Genomic DNA, 23,023 nt, shown 5'->3' with positions numbered 1-23,023 from the left:
TGCTTCACAGTCCTCGCTGTTCCATAAGGTGTTTTTTTAATCTGTTTTTTAAATCTAATTTTACTGCTTGCATCGGTTACTTGATGTGGAATAGAGTTCCATTTAGTCATGGCTCTATGTAGTATTGTGTGCCTCCCATAGTCTGTTCTGGACTTTGGTACTGTGAAAAGACCTCTTGTGGCATGTCTCGTGGGGTATGCATGGGTGTCCGAGCTATGTGCCAGTAGTTCAGACAGACAGCTCGGTGCATTCAACATGTCAATACCTCTCATAAATAAAAGTAGTGATGAAGTCAATCTCTCCTCCACTTTCAGCCAGGAGATTGACATGCATTTTATTAATATTAGCTCTCTGTGTACATCCAATGGCCAGCCGTGCTGCCCTGTTCTGAGCCAATTGCAATTTTCCTAAGACCTTTTTTGTTGCACCTGACCACACGACTGAACAGTAGTCAAGGTACGACAAAACTAGGGCCTGTAGGACCTGCCTTGTTGATAGTGTTGTTAAGAAGGCAGAGCATCACTTTATTATAGACAGACTTCTCCCCATCTTAGCTCCTACTGCATCAATATGTTTTGACCATGACAGTTTACAATCTAGTGTTACTCCAAGCAGTGTTGTCATCTCAACTTGCTTAATTTCCACATTATGTATTAGAAGATTTAGTTGAGGTTTAGGGTTTTGTTCCAAATACAATGCTTGTAGTTTTAGAAATATTTAGGGCTAACTTATTCCTTGCCATCCACTCTGAAACTAACTGCAGCTCTTTGTTTAGTGTTGCAGTCATTTCAGTCGCTGTAGTAGCTGACGTGTATAGTGTTGAGTCATTCGCATACATAGAATCTCTGGCTTTACTCAAAGTGAGTGGCATGTCGTTAGTAAAAATTGAAAAAAGCAAGGGGCCTAAACAGCTAACCTGGGGAATTCCCGATTCTAACTGGATTATATTTGACATGGTTCCATTACAGAACACCCTCTGTGTTCTGTTAGACAAGTAACTCTTTATCCACATTATAGCATAGGGTGTAAAGTCATAACACATATGTTTTTCCAGCAGTAGACCATGATCAATAATGTCAAAAGGTGCACTGAAGTCTAAAAAGACAGCCCCCACAATCATTTTATCATCAATTTCTCTCAGCCAATCATCAGTCATTTGGGTAAGTGCTGTGCTTGTTGAGTGTCCTTCCCTATCAGCATGCTGAAATTCTGTTTTCAATTTACTGCAAAATACCATTGTATCTGGTCAAACACAATTTTTTCCAGAAGTTTACTAAGGGTTGGTAACAGGTTTTTGGTCAGCTATTTGAGCCAGTAAAGGGGGCTTTACTATTCTTGGGTAGCGGAATGAGTTAGTTGACATTGTAAAAAAAAAAAAATTCTAAGAATAAAAATAGGTTTCATGTGAAGCCCTAATAAAATGGGTATATGCGGAGCCTCATGTTGGGATGTTATTTAAGATTTTGGCGCGTTTCTCTTTCCAGGTGTTGCTGAAACATGTCAAATCTTACAACGCCTGGATAGGTATTTTACATATCTGCTAACCACATGTTGGTCACGTTCCCCTGCTTAGATGTGGAATGCATCAACCAATGGTTGCGTGCCACATCATTGACTGTGCCGTTGGGCACCAGATTGCTATAACATATGTGGTTAGCTGTTACTTAAAATACTTATCCAGACGTTGTAAGATATGGTATGTGTCAGCAAAGTTTGAGCAGGGGAGCACGACCCATATGTTATAGCAATCTGGTGCTCAATGGCACAGTCTATGACGTGGCATTGGTTGATGCATGCAACGTCTGAGTAGGGGAACGTGACCCTCATTATATTAGCTGTTTGTCTTGCACATGCCTTTTTATGAAGGGATTCACTATTTTCAAAATTCAAACATAAATTTTATGGAAAACAGATTATGGCTCGATTTGAGCAGGGCGCGCCTCCCTCACCGGTTTGGCCCCAGTCACGTGATGGGCCATAACCCAGTGAAACCCGGGCCAATTGAATCAAATCCCCTCTATGCATTTACAGGTGTGCTTCTCCTACTCAGGTAAACAATGATTAATCATCAAGCACATGACCTTAGGTGCAAATTATTCATAATTCAAGAAATTACATCATTGTTTTCTTTTAAAGAAAAGTAGACAAAACATATTTCATCCCTATTCTTTAAGTTTTCTTCCTCAAATAGCCTAATATTACTGGTTCACAGCCATAAATAAAGTGACACTTCTTGTTTTCAGTAGTTATGTAGGCATACTAGTGCACATAAAAAGAGTGAATTATGACTGAATTGCAAGTGAGAGGAAGTTGCAGAACACACCAACATGAGGTCTCCAAACTCATTCCTAGATGTTATCAACTTGTATTTTGAACTTTTATTTTGGTAGTAGCTTGTTTTTTGGTAGTAGCCTACATGATCAAATGCCACCAATAGTTCCATAATGATGGTTCTCACCATGAATTGCCCTCTCTCCATTTCCTCTTTTTAACGCAAGATCCTACATGCACAAGCTATCCTATACACATGTCCTATACACTTATTCTATACAGATTAGTAATGTGACATTATTCAACACATACAGTGAAGCATCATCCTGGACTTCCTGACGGGCCGTCCCCAGGTGGTGAGGGTAGGCAACAACACATCCGCCACGCTGACCCTCAACACGGGGGTCCCTCAGGGGTGCATGCTTGGTCGCCTCCTATACTCCCTGTTCACCCACGACTGCGTGGCCGCGCACAACTCCAACACCATCGTTAAGCTTGCTGACGGCACGACAGTGTTTAGCCTGATCACCAACGATGATGCGACAGCCTATAGGGAGGAGGTCAGTGACCTGGCAGTGTGGTGCCAGCACAACAACCTTTCCAACAACGTTGGCAAGACAAAGGAGCTGATCGTGGACTACAGGAAATGGAAGGCCGAGCACGCCCCATCCACATCGACAGGGCTGTAGTGGAGTGGGTCGAGAGCTGAGAGCTCTGTGTCCACATCACTAAGGAATGATCATGGTCCACACACACCAGCACAGTTGTGGACAAGGCACAACACTGCCTCTTCCCCATCAGGAGGCTGCAAAGATTTGGCATGGGCTTTCAGATCCTCAAAACATTCTACAGCTGCACCATTGAGAGCATCTTGACTGGCTACATCACCGCTTGGTATGGCAACTGCTTAGCATCTGACCGCAAAGCGCTACAGAGGGTAGTGTGTACAGCCCAGTACATCACTAGGGCCGTGCTCCCTGCAATCCATAACCTCTTTACCAGGCAGTGTCAGACGAAGGCCTTAAAAATTGTCAAAGACTCCAGCCACCCAAGTCATAGACTGTTCCCTCAGCTACTGCACAGCAAGCGGTACCGATGCAGTCTGGAACCAACAGCACCCTGACCAGCTTCTACCCCCAAGCCATAAGACTGCTAAATAGTTTGCCCACGTAGCTATTGGTTAACTATTTAACTATTTGCATTGACCCTTTAAACTCTTTTGACTCATCACATACTCTGCTGTTACCGTTTGTTATCTGTCCGGTTGCCTATCACTTTATCCCTACCTATATGTCCATATCTACATCAATTACCTCATACCCCTACAGATCAACTTGGTAGTGGTACCCTGTGTGTATAGCCAAGTTATTGTTACTCATGGTATATTTATTCCTTGTGTTATTATGTTTTTCTATTATTTCTTTTTTTTTCTCTCTGCATTATTGGGAAGGGCCAGTAAGTAAGCATTTCACTGTTAGTCTATACCTATTGTTTATGAAGAACGTGACAGATAACATTGCTTTGATTTGATCATAGCATCCATGATGTTGAGAATAGTTAGGTGAATAGTAAGGTATGTTTACTCTTTAGCCGGTCAGCCATCGGTCTCAGCTGGACCAGATGGGTGGGTCCTCCTGAGGCGCCCGTCACAGGAGCATCAACCTCCTCCCTCTCCTCTAGAACCCTCTCTAGAAGAAGAAGAACCACAACAACAGCAATTCATCCTTTACGTGCATGTTCGGTATAACACTGTTCATGTTCAGAGAGAGAAGGAGAAAGAGAGAGCAATGCTAGATGTTTAGGTGACGGGCCACTCACCGTTTTTTGAGGCCTCGCGCACCGAGGAGTAGAACTGCTGCCCTCTCCGTCTAAATCCAGTCTCTTGGCCATCTGTTAGCTGTTTACCTTGGATTGACATTGAGCATCAAGAAGTTCTACTTCAACCTCTTTTGGAATTTACACCAAACTTCTGTGATGTATATGTATATGAAGGAATGTTTAATCACAGTTTTGAAAAATGGACAGCAATGATGAATGTTCATGCAAGTACTGTATGTATCAAGCTAAAATAATATAATAATAAATGAATAAATATGATTTAATAAATGATAACGCTGACACACCGTCAAGACAATTAAAAATGATTTCTTTTGTCAAGGCAAGTGCCATCTGCCTGATTTGAACACCTGGGCCAGTGAATAGAAGGATGACATGGATGCTCACGTTTGGGATAGAAAGAGGAAAAGCTCCAGCTTCTTCTCTGAGGACTCTCTCCCTCCATCCTAGCTCTCTTTGTCTGGAAGAGAGGGGGATAAATAGTTAGATTTTTTTTTAAGGAATACAATTAATTGAAAGGAATGACTCAAATGTCAACATCCAAACTTCAACTACTTAAGATTGTTTTGCGTTGATCATTTTTTGGTTGTTGATTTTAGTCCCAGATACCGTCCCTGAATGTCATAGCAGCATCACACCTGAACCTCAAGCACCTGATTCCCTGTCTCGTGAAGGTCATCCCTGTGTCACTACTATCCAGTATTCATGCTCTCACATCTGTCTGTCTGTCAGTTTACATACTGTACCAGAGACACAGGCTGTATGTGCACATCATGGATCTGGATGGGAATGCATCTAGCTAGACTATTTATAGCTGACCAAAATGACAGGACACGGAATGCCCCATGGGAAATCTCCCTGATGATACAACCCCACAGTGTTGGGAGGGGACACTAACGTTATGGCCTGGTTGTAGTTTCTAGACAGACGTGTTGCCTCCCCCGATGTTTCGGCTGACATGTCTGTTTATGTTCCGGGGTCAGTTGGGACAGAGAGGACAGGACGGAAATGGGCTGTGCGTCACCGGTGACATCACAGCCGTATCCGCTTGTTGCCCTAGCTAAACATGAGCACCGCATTTTAAACCCGTTTCAACCAAACTTGTGATTTGTTGAGAGTTGTCTGAAGAAGACCCTCCCTGCAAAATGTTTTCTCCTTTTGAAATGAGAATCTGACATCGTCCCAAGACCTTGTGCCATTGTCTAGCTTACGTTGGTCCAAGGTCTGGGATTTCCAAAACTAGCGTGGTTGTGGAAACATTGTAGGAATGTTGTGTGCTGTAGCTTAAGAATGACAGTTTGGGTTCCACTACCACTTTTTTCATTGAACATCATTGCAGTATGCCCTGTGATGGTAATGGAATATTTAGTGGCCCAGTAGGCCTATAAAACATCATAAACAAGTGGACAGAGTCTTCAGTGTCTTTTCCTAATCTTTGTCATAATGTGATAATTTGAAGATTCTGAATTGTGGGCTAAATCAGAGACTAATAGAGTGTGAATGCCAACACACAGACCCTTCACTTCAATGATAGATCCAGGTCTATTTTTACTGACACCTAAGTCAAAACAATAACTTTACTGAACAAAAATATAAACGCAAAAATGGCACATTTTTTACTGAGTTACAGTTTATATAAGGAAATCAGTCAATTGAAATATTTTAATTAGCCCCTAATCTATGGATTTCACATGACTAGGAGGGCATATGCCCACCTCCTGGGGAGCTAGGCCCGGCCAATCAGAATGAGTTGTTCCCCACAAACTGGCTTTATTACAGACAGAAATACTCCTCAGTTTCATCGGCTGTCTGGGTGGTTGGTCTCAGAGGATCCCGTAGGTGAAGAAGCCAGACGTGGAGTTTCTGGGCTGATAGAGAAATTAAATTAAATTTTCTGGCAACAGCTCTGGTGGACATTCCTGCAGTCAGCATGCCAATTGAACGCTCCCTCACAACTTGAGACATCTGTGGCATTGTGTTGTACGACAAAACTTTTCACATTTTAGAGTGACCTTTATTGTCCCCAGCACAAGGTGCACATGTGTAATGATCATGCTGTTTAATCAGCTTCTTGATATGTCACACCTGTCAAGTGGATGGATTAGCTTGGCAAAGGAGAAAGGCTCACTAACAGGAATGTAAACAAATTTTTGCACACAATTTGAGAGAAATAAGCTTTTTGTGCATATTTCAGTTCATAAAACATGGGACTAAAACTTTACATGTTGCGTTTCCATTTTGATCAGTATGGAATCTGCATCCGTGCTCTTCTGAGTTATAGAGGGAATTGCTCCTAACCGTCCATTCTAGATTTGGGTCATGCTGTCCTCTTGGGATCCCCTGTCCAGTGAAATGTGACTTGGTGTACAACTAGGACCACCCCTCATCGCAAGTGCAAACACTGAGGGGGTATTTTAAGCCTCTGGGAACTCGGGGGCTGGGCATTGTGTATCTGAACTGTCAATGACTGGATTGGCCTGTACACATTCGCCTAACCTGGGGCTCTCTGTCCACTGTTCACTTTGAATCTAACCAGTAGCCTACTGTAGTTACTGCACCTATTCCCAGACTCAACATTTGGGACGATTCCAGATTGTGTGAAATTAACTTTGGTCAGATTCTGTGTCCTGTTTTCATACACACTACCCTCCCCCTCATAAAAGCCAGACTTCACCAACTGACAAGCCCCTACTAGTCCCAGTGTCAATGTCATTCATTATCTCAATAACAGGTTACTACGTATCATGAACACCTGCTTTTTCACCCACTGAAGTGTATTAGGGCAAATAAAATATCTGACTTGGTGTTAACTCTCTCTCTCTCTTTTACCTCATCTCCTAAGTAATTGTAGTTGCTGGTAATCTGACTGAATATTAGGTTCGAAAGCTTATCTAAAATCTGACATATTGTGCCTTATGCTGCAGCTCGTGGTTGTGTAATGTTAGAACACTAGGAAAGAAGGCACACATCTAACACAATATTGTTCTGTCATGTATTATTTTATTATTACCTACCTTTTTATTGTATTATTTGATCATATGTGTTCATAAATAGCTTACATGCAACAAGCTAACTCAGTTGAGCTAACAATTAATCAAGTCTATATACTGGGCTTTTACAGGGGCTGCAATGTAGTACAGTATTGCTCTTTGCTGTATATAGTGAGTTGTTCCCTGCGCCGAAGACGTGGAAGTTGATTAATGCAGCCCTCCGCACTTCTCTGATTCAGAGGGATTGGGTTAAATGCGTAAGACACATTTCAGTTGAATGCATTCAGTTCTACAACTGACTAGGTATCCCCCTTTCCTTTTCCCTTTCCCATCAGCATTGCAGAGTGTAACCCAAACCTATGGAGGGCACTGAAACACAAGCACAGCCTTGTGTTTCAGTCACAACCACCTGTGGCACAAATAGTCCTTTTTATACTCAAATAGCACTGTACTCAAAAAGGACTGTATTTATGGCAAGTCTGATGTCTTGATTTCGTTATAACAAGAGGAAGTCACCAAACACAGTTGTTGTGCTGTTACCACTAACCACAGGAAGTAAAAGTAAAATTGTGTTAGTTTGATAGCACCAGCATCCTGTCAAGTAGATCACATATTTCTCCACCCTTCTCATCATGTGATGTTTATTGACTGGAAATATTTTAAATGTGCCTCTTACACAACTATTGAGATGATTCTGAAGACATCTGCTATTGCAAAAATGATCAAGGTTTGATAAAAACAGAATAGACAATACACTTTCTCTTGATCTAATAACCCCCCGCAAACTGTGCAATGGTTTATACACTTGTGATTATTTTCAGGCTTACAGTGTATTTACCAATATCCATTTAGCTTTACTTTGCCTGATGGAACATTATTTCTGTGCCTCTGATCATAGGCCAAGGTCAGAATCCCACAGGTAATGCTGCGTAGTGCAACCTTGAACTCAACACATGTAGAACACATGTTAGTCTGACCGACTAACATTCCGGTACTCACCAACGTGCAATCTCTTGCCCAATCAGAATCAACCTGTAGGTATATCAACTGATCGTGTCCTCAAATTGTGTTTGATAGAACAATCCACTGCTTGGTTCGTTTTGCAGTTCACCTCTACCCAGGCAGACACCACTGCTAGAGGAAATGGCAGCGGATCATTCGGTCAAGTTGAAGTCCCCATAACTTTCTCTCACTCTCTCAATTCTGTCCTTCCTTGCCTCTTTACTTTCAACCTATATTTTTTATTTCCTTTATTTTTATTTCACTTTGAAGTCTTTTGTTCGTACTCTCCTTGTCTCTGTATGTTTAGCAGTTCCAAAGGTTGCTGGTGCCCTACACTATGAGGAAGTGTGCATGTTGACAGTGTGTACAATGCACGCCTCAGTTAGTAGAAGTCGACTTTAACCCAGGCCCAGGGGAATTTCCTCTTTCAATAGGAGTTGTGACTATTGCATATACATCTGTATGCATAATACATAGACAGGTGTGTATCATGTATCACCAATCTCTCTCCTTATCCTCCCTTCGCAGGATATCGTTGAAAACCAAGTAATACTGCTAAAAGATGCTATCCCTTTCTCTAACCTTTTATTTTACTAGGCAAGTCAGTTAAGAACAAATTCTTATTTTCAATGACAGCCTAGGAAAAGTGGGTTAACTACCTGTTCAGGGGCAGAACGACAGATTTGTACCTTGTCAGCTCAGGGATTCGAACTTGCAACCTTTCGGTTACTAGTCCAACGCTCTAACCACTAGGCTACCGTGCCACCCCTAATCATTTCTGACACACCTTTGTCTATCCATTTGACACACAACACTCTACTTTATGGGAAGTTATGTCGGCCAGCTGAATAGGATTACTTTATTTTTGCAAAATGGGCTACAACATAAATGTGAAATGGATTACAACATGAATGCAGAATGTTCTTCATTAACATATAGGTCAATGGTAACCTACAGGAAGTAGCTGTAGACAAACTAAACTGCACCGCATACTGGTTCTCTTCTATATGAGAGTGTGTTACGATTTGTTATCTCAGTCACCTGCATGTTGTTGTTGTCTTCCTTCTACTGTATATGACAATGACCAATGTCCACCAACTCCCAAGAAGCAGTTTCCTGGCACCAATCTAACCCAAAGTGTTGGTGGGGAGGAGGAGAGTGGCTCTACAATATTGATCTGTGACCAGGTGCAAACTAGCCCGAAGTACTCCAAGCAAAGTATGCTTCACTATGCATAAACAATGCATCCTTTTCGCTCTAGTGTCTTCATATTATATAACCCGTGGCAACATCTACTAAGCATCTCAGCTAAGCACGTCCTTAACATTCAGCTGTTGTATGTTGGAATGACACATGACAATTCTGATAGAGTATCAAACAGGTGTGTGTGTGCAATAACTATACTGTAGGCAGGTCTGGGCTTCATGCACTGAATGATACACCCTATGACTGCTTCTGGTGTATTGACGGGTGGGATCTGAAAAGAAATTAGTCCTTTCTGGCATTTCGCAAAAGGCTCTATGTGATACTGATTGCACTATACATTTTTTTTGTGCGTGTCGATATGGTTGTTGTTGTTCGATAAAGCCATTGGATGTCTTTCAATGATGTTCCTATCAACGGATTCATTTCTAAATATACAAGCTGACAAATTTTTTCCGGTCTCTGAAAGACTACAACTCACGTGGGGCGGAGCTTCGTGCTCGGGCCCCTTCCCTACCCAAAGGCGGGCTTTTTTTTAAGCGAGGCGGACGCTAATAACAATCCTTTGGGCAAAACTGAAAGAACTGACCAGACCACAATTGTTACGGAGTCTAGTTGATAGGTAATCGACTAGCCGGACTGTTCCCCGGACTCCAGTTGTACGGTTTTGTACAATGCACACACAATGTCAACTGGATTCTGGTGCTACATGCAACGTAATGAGCTACAAAGACAAAATCAATCTGGCACCTGAAACACATCTATTGCCCAGCGATACTAGACTAAAGCTGTACTCAGGAGAGCTAATGAGCTCTATGGGCACCTTTGAGACCGCATGTGTTATTCGGGGACGCAAACACAAGCTGGAGTTTGAGATTGTAAAAACCAGTCAACATCCTCTCCTCTCAGGCTCTACATGCGAACGCCTGGGACTGATGCAGTTCACTGTACCAAATGACCTGCACATTGTGGATCATGTCCAGCATGAAAAAACCAGAGAAGCTGAGGGTCTGCATCGACCCAAAGCATCTGAACCAAGCACTGAAACGATCCCACTACATCATGCCGACACTAGAGGATGTCCTCTCTAAGCTTCCCAAGGCCAGGATTTTCACCTTGGTGGATGCCCAAGATGCATTCCTTCAATGCAAGCTGGATGAAGAAAGCAGCCTCATGACTACCTTCTGGACCCCCTGGGGTCGGAAACGCTGGCTCAAGCTCCCGTTTGGTGTCTCAGTGGCGCCTGAGATATACCAACGTAAGCAGCACGAGTAACTGGCTGGGCTCAAGGGCATTGAACCCATCGCCGATGATGTCCTGATCGTAGGCTGTGGTGACACAGACGAAGAAGCAGAACGGGACCACAATGTGAAGCTCCTGGCACAGATGGAGCGCTGCCGATCAGTTAAGCTTCGCCTTGGCCTGAAGAAGCTGCAGTTCAAGGTGAAAGACATCCACTTCCATGGCCACATTCTCTTGGCAAAAGGCCTGAAGCCGGACCCAGACAAGGTCAGAGCGATCCTCGACATGCCAAACCCGTCTGATGCAAAAGGAGTACAGCGTCTCATCGGCTTTGCAAACTATCTTGCAAAGTTCATGCCACACCTATCAGCAGTCTGTGAGCCTCTGCGCCGGTTGCCTGACAAAGACACACCATGGCACTGGCTACCCAAGCACGAGGCCGCAGTGCAGGAGATGAAATCTCTGGCTTCATCCATGCCAGTGTTGCGCTACTACGACGTCATGAAGCCTGTCACAATCCAGAGCGACTCCAGCCAAAGGGGACTTGGATGCTGCCTTATGCAGGAAGGCCAGCCCGTTGCGTTTGCCTCGAGAGCGCTCACCCCCACCGAACAAAACTATGCACAAATTGAGAAAGAGTGCCTCAGCATTGTCTTCTCCTGCCAGCGATTCCATCACTACTTATATGGGCGAGACCTGGTCACCGCTGAAACTGACCACAAACCACTCATTGCCATATTCAGTAAACCTCTCCTCAACGCGCCCAAGAGGCTTCAAAGCATGCTCCTGACTCTGCAAAACTACAGCCTGAAGGTCGTCTACAAGCCAGGACCAGAGATGTACATCAGCGACACACTGAGCAGGGCAACAACACAATGTACAGGCAGAGGCACTGTCTATCAGCGGCAGGCCATCTGTTCGCTACAGCAGGAACAACAAGATGTTCAACAGATCAATCAGGCAGACTACTTAAACGTCACAGATCACCGCCTAGCCCAGATAAGGCAACACACTGACAAGGACGAACACCTACAGTCACTGAAGTCCATGGCTCTCGCAGGTTGGCCATACCTGAAAGAGGAGACACCTTTCACAGTGAGAGAATACTGGACCTTTCGAGATGAGATCAGCGTGCAAAATGGCGTCTTGTTCAGAGGTCAGAAGGTCATTATTCCCAAATCACTACATCCAGAGATGCTTACCCGCATACACTCCAGTCACGTTGGAGGTGACACATGCTACCGCCAGGCTCGTGAAACATTATACTAGCCAAACATGCAAGCAGAAATTAAAGACTTTGTCAGCAACTGTACCACATTAAACGAGTACGCTCATGAACAGCAAAAGGAAACCATGATGTCACACGAACTGCCCACAAGAGCCTGGCAAATCGTCAGCATGGACTTATTCAGCCACAGACAAAAGGACTATCTTCTAATTGTTGATCACTACTCTGACTTTTGGGAAATTGAACTGCTCCCTGACTTGTCTGCAGAGACGGTCATAAAGCGCTGCAAGGCGCAGTTTGCAAGGCAAGGTCAGCCTGACAAGGTAATCACGGACAATGGCCCACAATTCACTGCACAGTTCAAGCGTTTTGCCTCAGAATGGGAGTTTGACCACGTGACCTCCTCTCCAAGACACCCAAAAGCAAATGTCAAGGCAGAATCAGCTGTCAAGATTGCAAAAAACCTGTTAAGCAGGGCCATGCGCGACAGCAACGACCCATGGAAAGCAATCTTACGGTGGAGGAACACACCCACCAAAAACATGGACAGCAGACCAGCACAATGCCTTCTGTCCAGACGTCTGAAGACTACCATCCCTGTAGCTAACAAGCTACTTGAGCCCTGCGTCATGGTTGGCGTCACGGACAAACTGCATCACAGAAAGCAGCTCGCTAAGTGCTTCTACGACCGGACTGCTCGAGACCTACCAGAGCTGGAGGTGGGTGAAACGATAAGGATGAAACCGCTGCCGGGAGACCACACAGGACTTTGGAGGCTGGGCACATGCCCACCGAGAGTTGCACCACATTCTTACCTGGTGGATGTTGGTGGCTCCCTCTATCGTCGCAATCGGGTGGATCTGTGCGTAGCAGAGCAGACAAACCAGAACACGCCATACACTCACCTAGATGAGCTGGATCACAGTCCAGGCCTAAGGGTAAGGGGCACAGAATTGAGACATGGGCCAACTGAAGGTGAGGCTTCTACCCCACCAAGCTCTCCAGCTCTCCAGCTCGTGCCCCTAATCCTACCCCTGTCAGAGCCAATACTTACTCACGGGTGGGTCGGCTGTGCAAGCCACCGGACAGGCTTACTCTATAAGCAAGGGACTGTTAACTTGCCCTTGGTTAATTAAAATATATATATTTTTCTTAAATAATAAAATTAAATCAAAAAAGGAAGATGACAACTGAAGTAAAAAGAAAATGTAATGCCTTTTCTATTGTTATGACCTGACTGTTAAGAACTTAAATGTTATGCCTTTATGTTTGCACTTTCTATTGAAAAGGATGATGTTACGGAGTCTAGCTGATAGGTAATCGACTAGCCGGACTGTTCCCCGGACTCCAGTTGTACGGTTTTGTACAATGCACTAACAAGGCTATTGAACCTGACATTGGTGTCTGTCTGTATTCATTTATCCAACATATCATACCGAAACAACAATGGCTTCGAGTCAATCCTCTCATCAACACGAATTTGATAATAGAGCATTTTTTTGGATGCTCTATTAGCTGCGGGGTGACATTCAACCATACATGTTTCAACTGGAATATAGCGAAGAGGATTCGAAACTGAGTTGGATTTAGCTAGAAGCTCAGCTACAGCCGATGCTGTATGAAAAATATGGTGGCTAGCTAAGTCGTTTTTCCTGCAAGCCACCTAGGTAGCTAGCTAGCTAACTTCAGTTTATTTACTGAACCCCACATTGTGTATTGCTGGCTAACATACTACTGTGTTAAAGTTCTCTTTTTAGATATGACTACTAAACAGCAAGCTACAACATTACAACCAGCCACCTAAAGCTAGGTTTACCAGCAAACATTAGCACGTGACTGGAGTTGGCTAACTAGTTAGCAGGCGCCAGGGTAACTTGTTATGCGCCAACGCCTCATGTTTGTAACTTGTTAGAAAATGTGTAACATAATTGACGAGGGTTGACATTGGTTATGATTATGACTGTGAATGCATTTCAATCTCACATAATTATAGGCATTATGCAAGCTAGGATACCAAACAGATGTAAATAACAATTATTAGCTTACTAGGTAACTGTGATGAGGAAACAATAATACAACAATTTACTGTTGTAAATCTGAAACTGATAAGCTGGTTTAACTATAAAAAATATTTGCCTAAGCATGCCTGATAGACATGGATGTAGCTAGATAGTAAAAAAAAAGTAGCCAGACTATTTCTACCATGACCTGTTCTAATTTTTGGTACTGTTAGAAGCAAATGAGAATGGAACCGTAATTGCTATTCATTTACCAACCTGACTAAAAAAGAACAGAGATAAAATGGCATTTTATCCAATGGCCTTATAAATCAGTGTATACCAGTGTTTAAGGTCAATGACGACCAGCCAACAGCACTGTAGAGATCCCAATGATGTGTTAGACATTTTTGAGGGCTGCATGACCCACTGAATCAAGTGCTCTCAGGGTAGTGGCTGAGGCCTACATATATATAACATCACTCAAATCTAAAACCACCAGTAATGTACATCGTACCAGCTCCTTCCTGGCCTCAAAAGAAAAACAAGTCTTATGCCAGTAATAAAAACCTATTCTCATCTTGACCTTCCTTATCAAGTTCTCTACATGCACAGTCAAGCTCAGCTTATCATCAAGCCACACACCCAAATATTTGTACACATAAACTTGCTCTATAGTATGTCCAGCCAATGTAGCAATGACATGATTAGTAACATGCCTGGCATTTGAAAATACCATGCATTTTATTTTACCTGAGATTAGAACCAGTTTTAAATCATACAGATTCTGTTGTATGATGTTAAATGCTCTTTGGGCATTTTCAAAAGCTGAAGATAAACTAATACCACTTGAATAAAGAACAGTATCATCTGCATAAAAACATCTGCTGTTTCAATAAGATCCCCAATGTTGTTGATATACAAAATGAACAACAGTGGGCCCAAAATAGAACCTTGCGGAACACCTGAGCACACCTCTATGGACCTAAAGTATATATACAAAAGTATGTGGACACTCCTTCAAATGAGTTGATTCAGCTATTTCAGCCACACACGTTGCTGACAGGTGTATAAAATCACAGTCATGTAATCTCCATAGACAAACATTGGCAGTAGAATAGCCTTACTGAAGAACTCAGTTACTTTCAACGTGGCATCCTATGCCACCTTTCCAACAAGTCAATTCATCAAATTTCTGCACCGGTCAACTGTAAGTGCTGTTATTGTGAAGTGGAAACATATAGGAGCAACAACAGCTCCGTCACAAAGTGGTAGGCCACACAAGCTCACAGAACGGGACTTCTGAGTGCTAAAGCGCATAAAAATAGTCTGTCTTAGGTTGCAACACTCATTACCGAGTTCCAAACTGCCTCTGGAAGCAACGTCAGCACAAGAACTGTTCGTCGGGAGCTTCATGAAATGGGTTTCCATGGCTGATCACCCGCACACAAGCCTAAGATCACCATGCGATTCTGTGCTTCCAACTTTGTGGCAACAGTTTGGGGAAGGCTTTTTCCTGATTCAGCATGACAATGCACCATGCACAAAGCAAGGTCCATACAGAAATGTTTGTCAAGATCGGTGTGGAGGAACTTGACTGGCCTGCACAGAGCCTTGACATTGACTGAAGGGCTTTAGAAATAAATTAATAATTGTCTAACCTCAGTGCACAACCTCACCAATGCTCTTGTGGCTGAGTGGAAGCAACTACAGCAATGTTCCAACATCTTGTGGAAAGCCTTCCCAGAAGATTGGAGGCTGTTATTGCAGCAAAGAGGGGACCAATTCCATATTAATGCCCATGATTTTGGAATGGGATGTTCGACAAGCTTTTGGTCATGTAGTGTACCTAGGTACATTTGTACGGTCTGGTCACTGTGCAAAGGTTGAGGGTTACGCCATATTGCTTTCTATTAGGCTAGATATTGTTTTAAATGTCTGTGCACATGTATGCATGTTCAACTGTTCTACCCTAATGTTGATGTTATGCTGGCACAGTTCAACTGTCGTTCAAACTGTACAATAGAGTATAATTTATTATATTTTTTGTTTGGTGCCAGTTTTTTCTTTCCTGGAGTGGGTTCTAGATGGAGAATTCCTTTGCCTGCATGTGTCATTGTAGCTGTATTCCATGAACTGTATCCCTCTCGATGGATTGGACATTATTCTGGATTTCAGGCAGAAGATGACTCGAGGAGCTGAATGACAGTTTGATCATGACAACACTCCTGCCACAGCTGTACCAGCATTCCCTGAACTCTACTACACTGATCATACTGTATTTTCTTTGTGAATGGCAATTTCATCATGACCACCTCTCCCATAATCTGCTGATCACCAGTTCTCAAAGCTACAGATTATTACACCAGATAATGTGATTTAACTGTCAGGATTTGGCCAGGATTGTTCCGGTCACTAGATGCCCCCATTGTGCTTTTTTGACCCTTTTGTTTTCCCCTGTTTCCAGATGATTATTTGCACCTGTGCCTCGTTTCCCTTGAATGTATTTAAACCCTTAGTTTTCCTCAGTTCTTTGCTCTGTGTTTGAATGTTAGCACCCAGCCCCAGTGATGCTGTGAACATTTGTTACTCCAGTTGGACTCTCTTGTAGTACTCGTTTATTTATTTTTGATTACGTTTGAGGCTTTTCCCTGCTGTACCTACCACCTTGTGGATTTACCTTTTCACTTGGAGGATTACCTTTTTCTCTTAGAATTACTTTTGACGTTGTGGATTTATATTTTTGCCTGAAGTACTTTCCTTTTTACTTTATTAAAACACCGTCTCAAGTACTGCTTTGTCTGCCTCATCTTCTGGGTTCTGCCGACTATTAGTGGCTCAGTTTGCTAATTGACTGTTTCTCACACTGGAGACCCAAGTTCATAACCGGGTCCTGACATTAACCAAAGATGTTTGGTAACCATTACTGAGAGTTATAGATAGGTACTGTTTGATGTAGCGCAGAGAATTTTCAACAAACAGCTTGGCGATGTGGTCTTCGTCGTATGAGTGATTGAGGTGAGATGGCACATTTCAATCATTCTCAGACACAACAATACATTCACTGTCTCTAAGCACAACCCTGCACAATCAAAAAAAACTCCTCACTTCAAGTGCCTATCTAAAAACCTTCCCAGCCCATTGACTGACAGGTCATTCCTGTCAATAGTTGCCCTTGGTAGGGGATTTTTGTAGATGTATCTTGATATTACATTTTGAGAATCTGCAGAGAAGAATGAGGTGGTTGTGTCATTACTGTTGTAGTCTTGATTTTACACCGTTCAGTGTCCTTTGATGGGTTTTGTCCCACAATCTTGTGGTGCTCCATAACCACAAGGTGTGTATCCCCTCGCTCATGCTCGTGTACCCAAAATTTCACCGCGTTGGGGTATTTTTCAGCAGGGCACTGTGGAAGGACTCCAGATAACCTGAGTTTTACAAAGAGAAAAGGTGAACTAAATGTATTACATGGTCTGGAAATACTCTGTGTTTCCTCAGGCTTCATCTAGCCACCTGTAACTCCATTACACAAACCCATACAAACACTACCCAATCCATGTTTATGCCATGCTTACTGTAAATGTTGCTATCTTAGCCGTCAGCTTGTAAATATATTTGCCAACTTACAGTGCAGAGCCAAGAGTTGGAAGTACATGCTGGTGTAATCAGATGCTGTACCACCTACAACAAAACTCACAACAATACACAATTTAACCATCCCACTAATTGTATCGATCTCTATTAGACTGGCAAGCTTAGCACACATAACATGGACATTTCAATATTTTCAGCTTGCTGTTAGCTAGCGTCACTAAATTGACAGCAAGATTGCTAGCCAGCTGAGAACCAACTAATCAACCATAGACGATTTATACAAATGCATCATTGCTACCAACACATAAACAGAGTGAGTTAGCTAGTGACAATTCAATATTTAGGAACAAGGTGTTTTGCATAAAAGGGCGGAATAGATTGCTACCAGATCGAGCTACTCTAATGTTAGCTAACATTAGTCAAAGATAGAATGAACAAACAAAAATGTTCACTCTGCTGAAGGTACCAGTCTAGCTGCTAGACATGACCCACTTCCTGTGAGGAAAGGTCATACTCTACGGATGTTGTAGAGCATGAACGTATAGGAGCAAGTCACTGCTTTGATGTTTGTAGAGAACAACAGGGTGTTGTCCAGGGCCATGCCAAGGTTCTTTACATTTTGGGAGGGGGACACTGTGGAGTTGTCAACCGTGATGGAGAGGTCTTGGCGAGGGCAAGTCTTCCCCTGGAGGAAGAGCAGCTCCATCTTGTCAAAGTTGAGGTTGTGGGCCAACTTCCATGCTGAGATGTCCCCCAGATACGCAGAGATGCGTATCGCCACCTGGGTGTCAGAAGGGAGGAAGGAGAAAAGTAGTTCAGTGTCATAGCAATGATAGGAGAGACCATGTGAGGATATGAGGGAGCTGAGCAACTGGGTGTATAGAGAAAAGAGGAGAGGGCCTAGAACCGAGCCCTGGGGGACACCAGTAGTGAGAGCACATGGTGCAGACACAGAGCCTTTCCACATCACCTAATAGGAGCGACCTGTGCAGAGCTCTTAGATGCCCAGCCCTGAGATGGTGGAGAGGAGGATCTGATGGTGTTAAAGGCAGTGAATAGATCTAGGAGGATGAGAACAGAAGAAAGAAGCAGCTTTGGCAGAGCGGAGAGCCTCCGTGACACAGAGGTGTTTCAGTTGAGTGAACCGTCTTGAAGCCTGACTGGTTATAGTCAAGAAGATCGTTCTGGGAGAGATAACGAGAGTTGGTCATAGACAACACGCTCAAGTGTTTTGGAAAGAAAAGAAAGAAAGGATAGCGGTCTGTAGTTTTTGGTGTCAGAGGGGTTGTCGTCAACCTTATTTTCAGTGGTTGACAAAGTTGTCCGCAGAGAGGGGGGGAAGGGGTAGAGGATTAAGAGGGGAGGAGAAGATGGAAAAGAATTTGCTAGGGTTAGAGTGATAGAAAGTGGGTTTAACAGCGGATACAGACAAAGAAAAGGTAGAGAATAGGGAGTGGAAGGATGATGGGTCCTCCGGAGGTTTAGTTTTCCTCCATTTTTGCTCAGCTGCCCACAGCCTTATTCTGTGAGCTTGCAGTGAGTCACTCAGCCACGGAGCGGGAAGGGAGGGTTGAGCTGGCTGAGAGGAAAGGAGACAGTGAGAGTCAAAGGATGTAGATAGGGAGGAGAGTAGGATCGAAGACACAGGAGGGAATGGATTTAGCAGAATAGAGAGATGATAGGATAGGAGAGAGTAGTGGGAGAGAGAGCGAAGATTGCACCTACTGGAGAGCTCTTATTGGTGTACACCAGGGACTGTCGCTAACGTTTTAAGATGGAGGACGATACATTTTTTTTCATGAGCATGGCCTTATTTGTATTAGAGCATATTGGATGACTATCATTCATATTCCATTCAGCCACTTCAATGTAACGTCGATATGTTTAGGCTACTACATGATATTTGAATATGCCCTATACCCATCATGAGGTTGCTTTAACCTAGCCTATGAATGAAAGTTTACATCGTAGGCTCACACAGGTTGAGAGAAAAGGTTGAGGTGACAGACAGTGACACATGGACAAACAGTGGCACATTCAATACCGCTTTGCACACTCTTGCCTGTATCTAGCTGCTCTAGGGTGTAATCATTAGTCCAACAGTTGCAAACGCGAGTTTCTATTGAACAAACTCAGGTATGTTTATCCCTATATTGTTCCGTTAGCTTCTGTACCTGTTCAGGAGGCTGCGAATTTTCGCAGCTTTTTGTTAAAAATCGCGCAAAATTTCAACGTCCTGCTAGTCATGCCAGGAATAAAGTATATGCATATGATTAGTATGTGTGGATAGAAAACACTCTGAAGTTTATAAAACTGGTTAAATCATGTCTGTGACTATAACAGAACGTGTGTAGGAGGCAAAATCCCAAGGAAAACTGTTCACAAAAAACACAAAAAAATATCAATCCGCCAGTCTCTGTATTGTCTATGGCAAGGGAAAATAGATAGCGTCCGGTTTACAGTTCCTACAGCTTCCGCACGATGTCGCCAGTGTTGGGAATTGTGTTGAAGTTAATCCTTGGTCAAATGAGAAATAGGCACTTCCTGTCGTCGAGTATACCGGAGGAAGTTATGAAAGGGAGAATATGGACGATGATTTCAAGACTTGCTGCTATTGAATACAGATCGCCCCGTGATCAATTTGGTCGTTTATTACCGTTTACTAATACCTAAAGTTGGATTACAAAAGTAGTTTGAAGTGTTTTGTCAAAGTTTATAGGCAACTTTTTTAATTTTAAAAAATGACGTTGCGTTTTGAAACAGAGTTTTTTCCTGGATCTGACGGTGTTCATAAATGGACATTTTGGGTATACATGGACCAATTTAATCGAAAAAAAGACCCAATTGTGATGTTTATGGGACATATAGGAGTGCCAACAAAGAAGCTTGTCAAAGGTAATGAATGTTTTATATTTTATTTCTGCGTTTTGTGTAGCGCCGGCTACGCTAATTATTTTGTTTACGTCCCCTTCGTGTATTTTGGGGGGTTGCATGCTATCAGATAATAACTTCTCATGCTTTCGCCGAAAAGCATTTTAAAAATCTGACATGTTGGCTAGATTCACAACGAGTGTAGCTTTAATTGAGTACCCTGCATGTGTGTTTTAATGAAAGTTTGAGTTGTATCGAGTACTATTAGTTGGCGCTCTGGAATTTCCGCTGATTTTAATCCCTGTACAGGGACCGCAGCCATAGGAGGAATATATATATATATATTATTAAGAAACGTTTTTCAACAGAATCGGCAAAATGAATACACCCCTGATTACATGTAAACACGGTTCACTTTCTGTGAAAAGATTGGCTCCAATACCAGCCTCGGATGCGTCCACCTCCACTATGAATGCCAACGAGGGATCCGGATGAGTCAGCACGGGAGCCAAGGTAAACAGAGCCTTCAGTCGACCAAAAGCTCTGTCCGCCTCAACCGACCACCCCAGACGCACCGGCCCCCCCTCCAGCAGTGACGTAATGGGAGCAGCCACCTGCCCAAAACTCCGGATAAACCTCAGGTAGTAGTTGGCATACCTTAAAACCACAAGGGGCTACGGGTTCCCAACTAGGAACCCCTCCCCCCCTTCAGCCCACAACGGTGGCGCAGGGAAAGCAAAAATATTCTTAAAAATATTTAACCTCCACACATTAACAAGTCCAATAGCTTAAATGAAAGATAAACACCTTGTTCATCTACCCAGCATGTCAGAATTTTAAAATGTTTTACAGCGAAAACATAGCACATATTTATGTTAAACCACCACTAGGGAAACATACAATATGTAGCCACATGGCTATGCAAAATAGCACAATCACAAACGCAGGATTAAAAGAAAAATAATTCACTAACCTTTTGAAAATCTTCATCAGATGACAGTAATAGCACATGTTACACAGTACATTTATGTTTTTTTCAATAATATGCAATTTATATCCATAAAAATCCATTTACATTGAGCCATGTTCAAAAAATGCAGCAGAAATGACCGGAGAAATTATAAATATCTCCAGCAGCTAACGCCAGATAACAGCAATAAACATCATAAACTTTGACTAAATATACATGTTCTACATATATTTAGAAAGATACACTTCTTCTTAATGCAAACGCTGTGTTACATTTATTTTTAACGTTACAGAATTCGTTCACTATTCAATAATCTGAGACGGCGCTCAGCCATTAGCATTATTTCTCTACTATGTTGGATTCGACAAAAATACAATTTTATAACATAAATATTCCCTTACCTTTGATGGTCTTCGACAAGAATGCCGTGGAAGGAGTTATACTTACCTAATATAACGTTTGGTTGCAGTTGGTGTGTCTTTGTATTAGCAAAAGCTAACATCTTCAGGTGAATTACCCCAAAAAGGACTTCTGATCACGAAAATTGCGCATCAAAACTTCAAATTTACATATTATATGTCGACTAAACTGGTCAAACTAAGTGCAGAATCAAGCTTTAGGATGTTTTTAACGTACAAAACAATTGGCGATTAAATCAAACGTAAAGAACTCACTTCAACCAGATTGGAAAAAAACGTCCGTTTTTCCAGAGCGCGCTCCTGAAAACTCGTGACACCTCAGTATTTTGCCCACCAAGCAGTCAAAGCTCGTGCTATTTTCTCCGTTGCTCGTCTCACTGTAAGATGGGAGCGCTCTGAAGAAATAGAAACTGTTCCCAGAGCCATAGCTGGTTGGCAAGGGTGGGGGCGATGACGTCAAAGTTGGAGCAACTTTCTAAGGAGAGAGAGAGAAAGAGTTTGGGAGAATGGCTGCCCTGTGAGTTCTGCTTTACATACAGACATAATTCGAACGGTTTTAGAAGCTTTAGAGTGTTTTCTATTCAATAATTATTATTATATGCATATATTAGCAATTTTTGACAGTTTTTTTTGTTTACTTTGGGCACACAATTCATCCAAAAGGGGGCAGTATTTCCCATAGCCCCATCAGGCTAAAAACCGCTGCACCTCCTTTACCATGGTTGGAGTCAGCCAATTACGCACGGCTGCAATGCGTTCACACTCCATCACCAACCCTGATGTGGAAATGCGATACCCAAGGAAGGAGACGGCCTGTTTGAAGAACAAGCATTTCTCAGCCTTGACGTACAGGTCATGCTCCAACAGTCGCCCAAGTACCTTGCGCACCAGAGATGCATGCGCGGTGCGTGTAGCGGAATAGAGCAGAATGTCATTGATATACACCACCACACCCTGTCCATGCAGGTCCCTGAGAATCTCGTCTACAAAGGATTGGAAGACTGCTGAAGCATTCTTCAACCCATACGGCATGACGAGGTACTCATAATGGCCGGATGTGGTACTAAACACTGTCTTCCACTCATCTCCCTCCTATATGCACTCCTGAGATCCAGTTTTGTGAAGAAGCGTGCCCCCGTGAAATGACTCAATCGCCGTGGCAATGAGAGGTAGCGGGTAACTGTACCCCACCGTGATGGAATTTAGACCTCTATAGTCAATGCACGGATGCAGACCTCCCTCCTTCTTCTTCTTCACAAAAAAGAAACTCGAGGAGGCAGGTGATGTGGAGGGCCGAATGTACCCCTGCCCCAGAGATTCAGAGACATATGTCTCCATAGCTACCGTCTCTTCTTGTGACAGGGGATACACATGACTCCTGGGAAGTGCAGCGTCTACCA

General features: G+C 43.1%; 1 protein-coding gene across 3 annotated transcripts in view; it reads right to left on the bottom strand.

Annotated features, from left to right (window-relative positions):
- Positions 1-17,112, bottom strand: part of LOC135504482 (DENN domain-containing protein 2D-like) — a 47,063-nt gene extending 29,951 nt beyond the window's left edge. For 2 of the 3 annotated variants that reach the window (XM_064923114.1, XM_064923116.1), the window contains exons 1-4: positions 17,026-17,112; positions 4,495-4,567; positions 4,090-4,176; positions 3,855-3,959 (exon numbers count right to left, since the gene is read on the bottom strand). In XM_064923114.1, coding sequence (XP_064779186.1) covers positions 3,855-3,959; positions 4,090-4,176; positions 4,495-4,567; positions 17,026-17,097 — 337 coding nt within the window. In that variant the 5' untranslated portion in view covers positions 17,098-17,112. Of the gene's footprint in view, positions 1-3,854; positions 3,960-4,089; positions 4,177-4,494; positions 4,568-8,096; positions 8,462-17,025 lie in introns of those variants that run through there. The other variant, XM_064923115.1, reaches the window with a different exon arrangement.
- Positions 17,113-23,023: the final 5,911 nt, after the last annotated feature.

Source organism: Oncorhynchus masou, chromosome 18, assembly GCF_036934945.1.
Source record: "Oncorhynchus masou masou isolate Uvic2021 chromosome 18, UVic_Omas_1.1, whole genome shotgun sequence".
NCBI lineage: Eukaryota > Metazoa > Chordata > Actinopteri > Salmoniformes > Salmonidae > Oncorhynchus > Oncorhynchus masou.
Note: the sequence above shows the minus strand (reverse complement) of the source record. Positions and strands in the feature narration are given on the sequence as shown.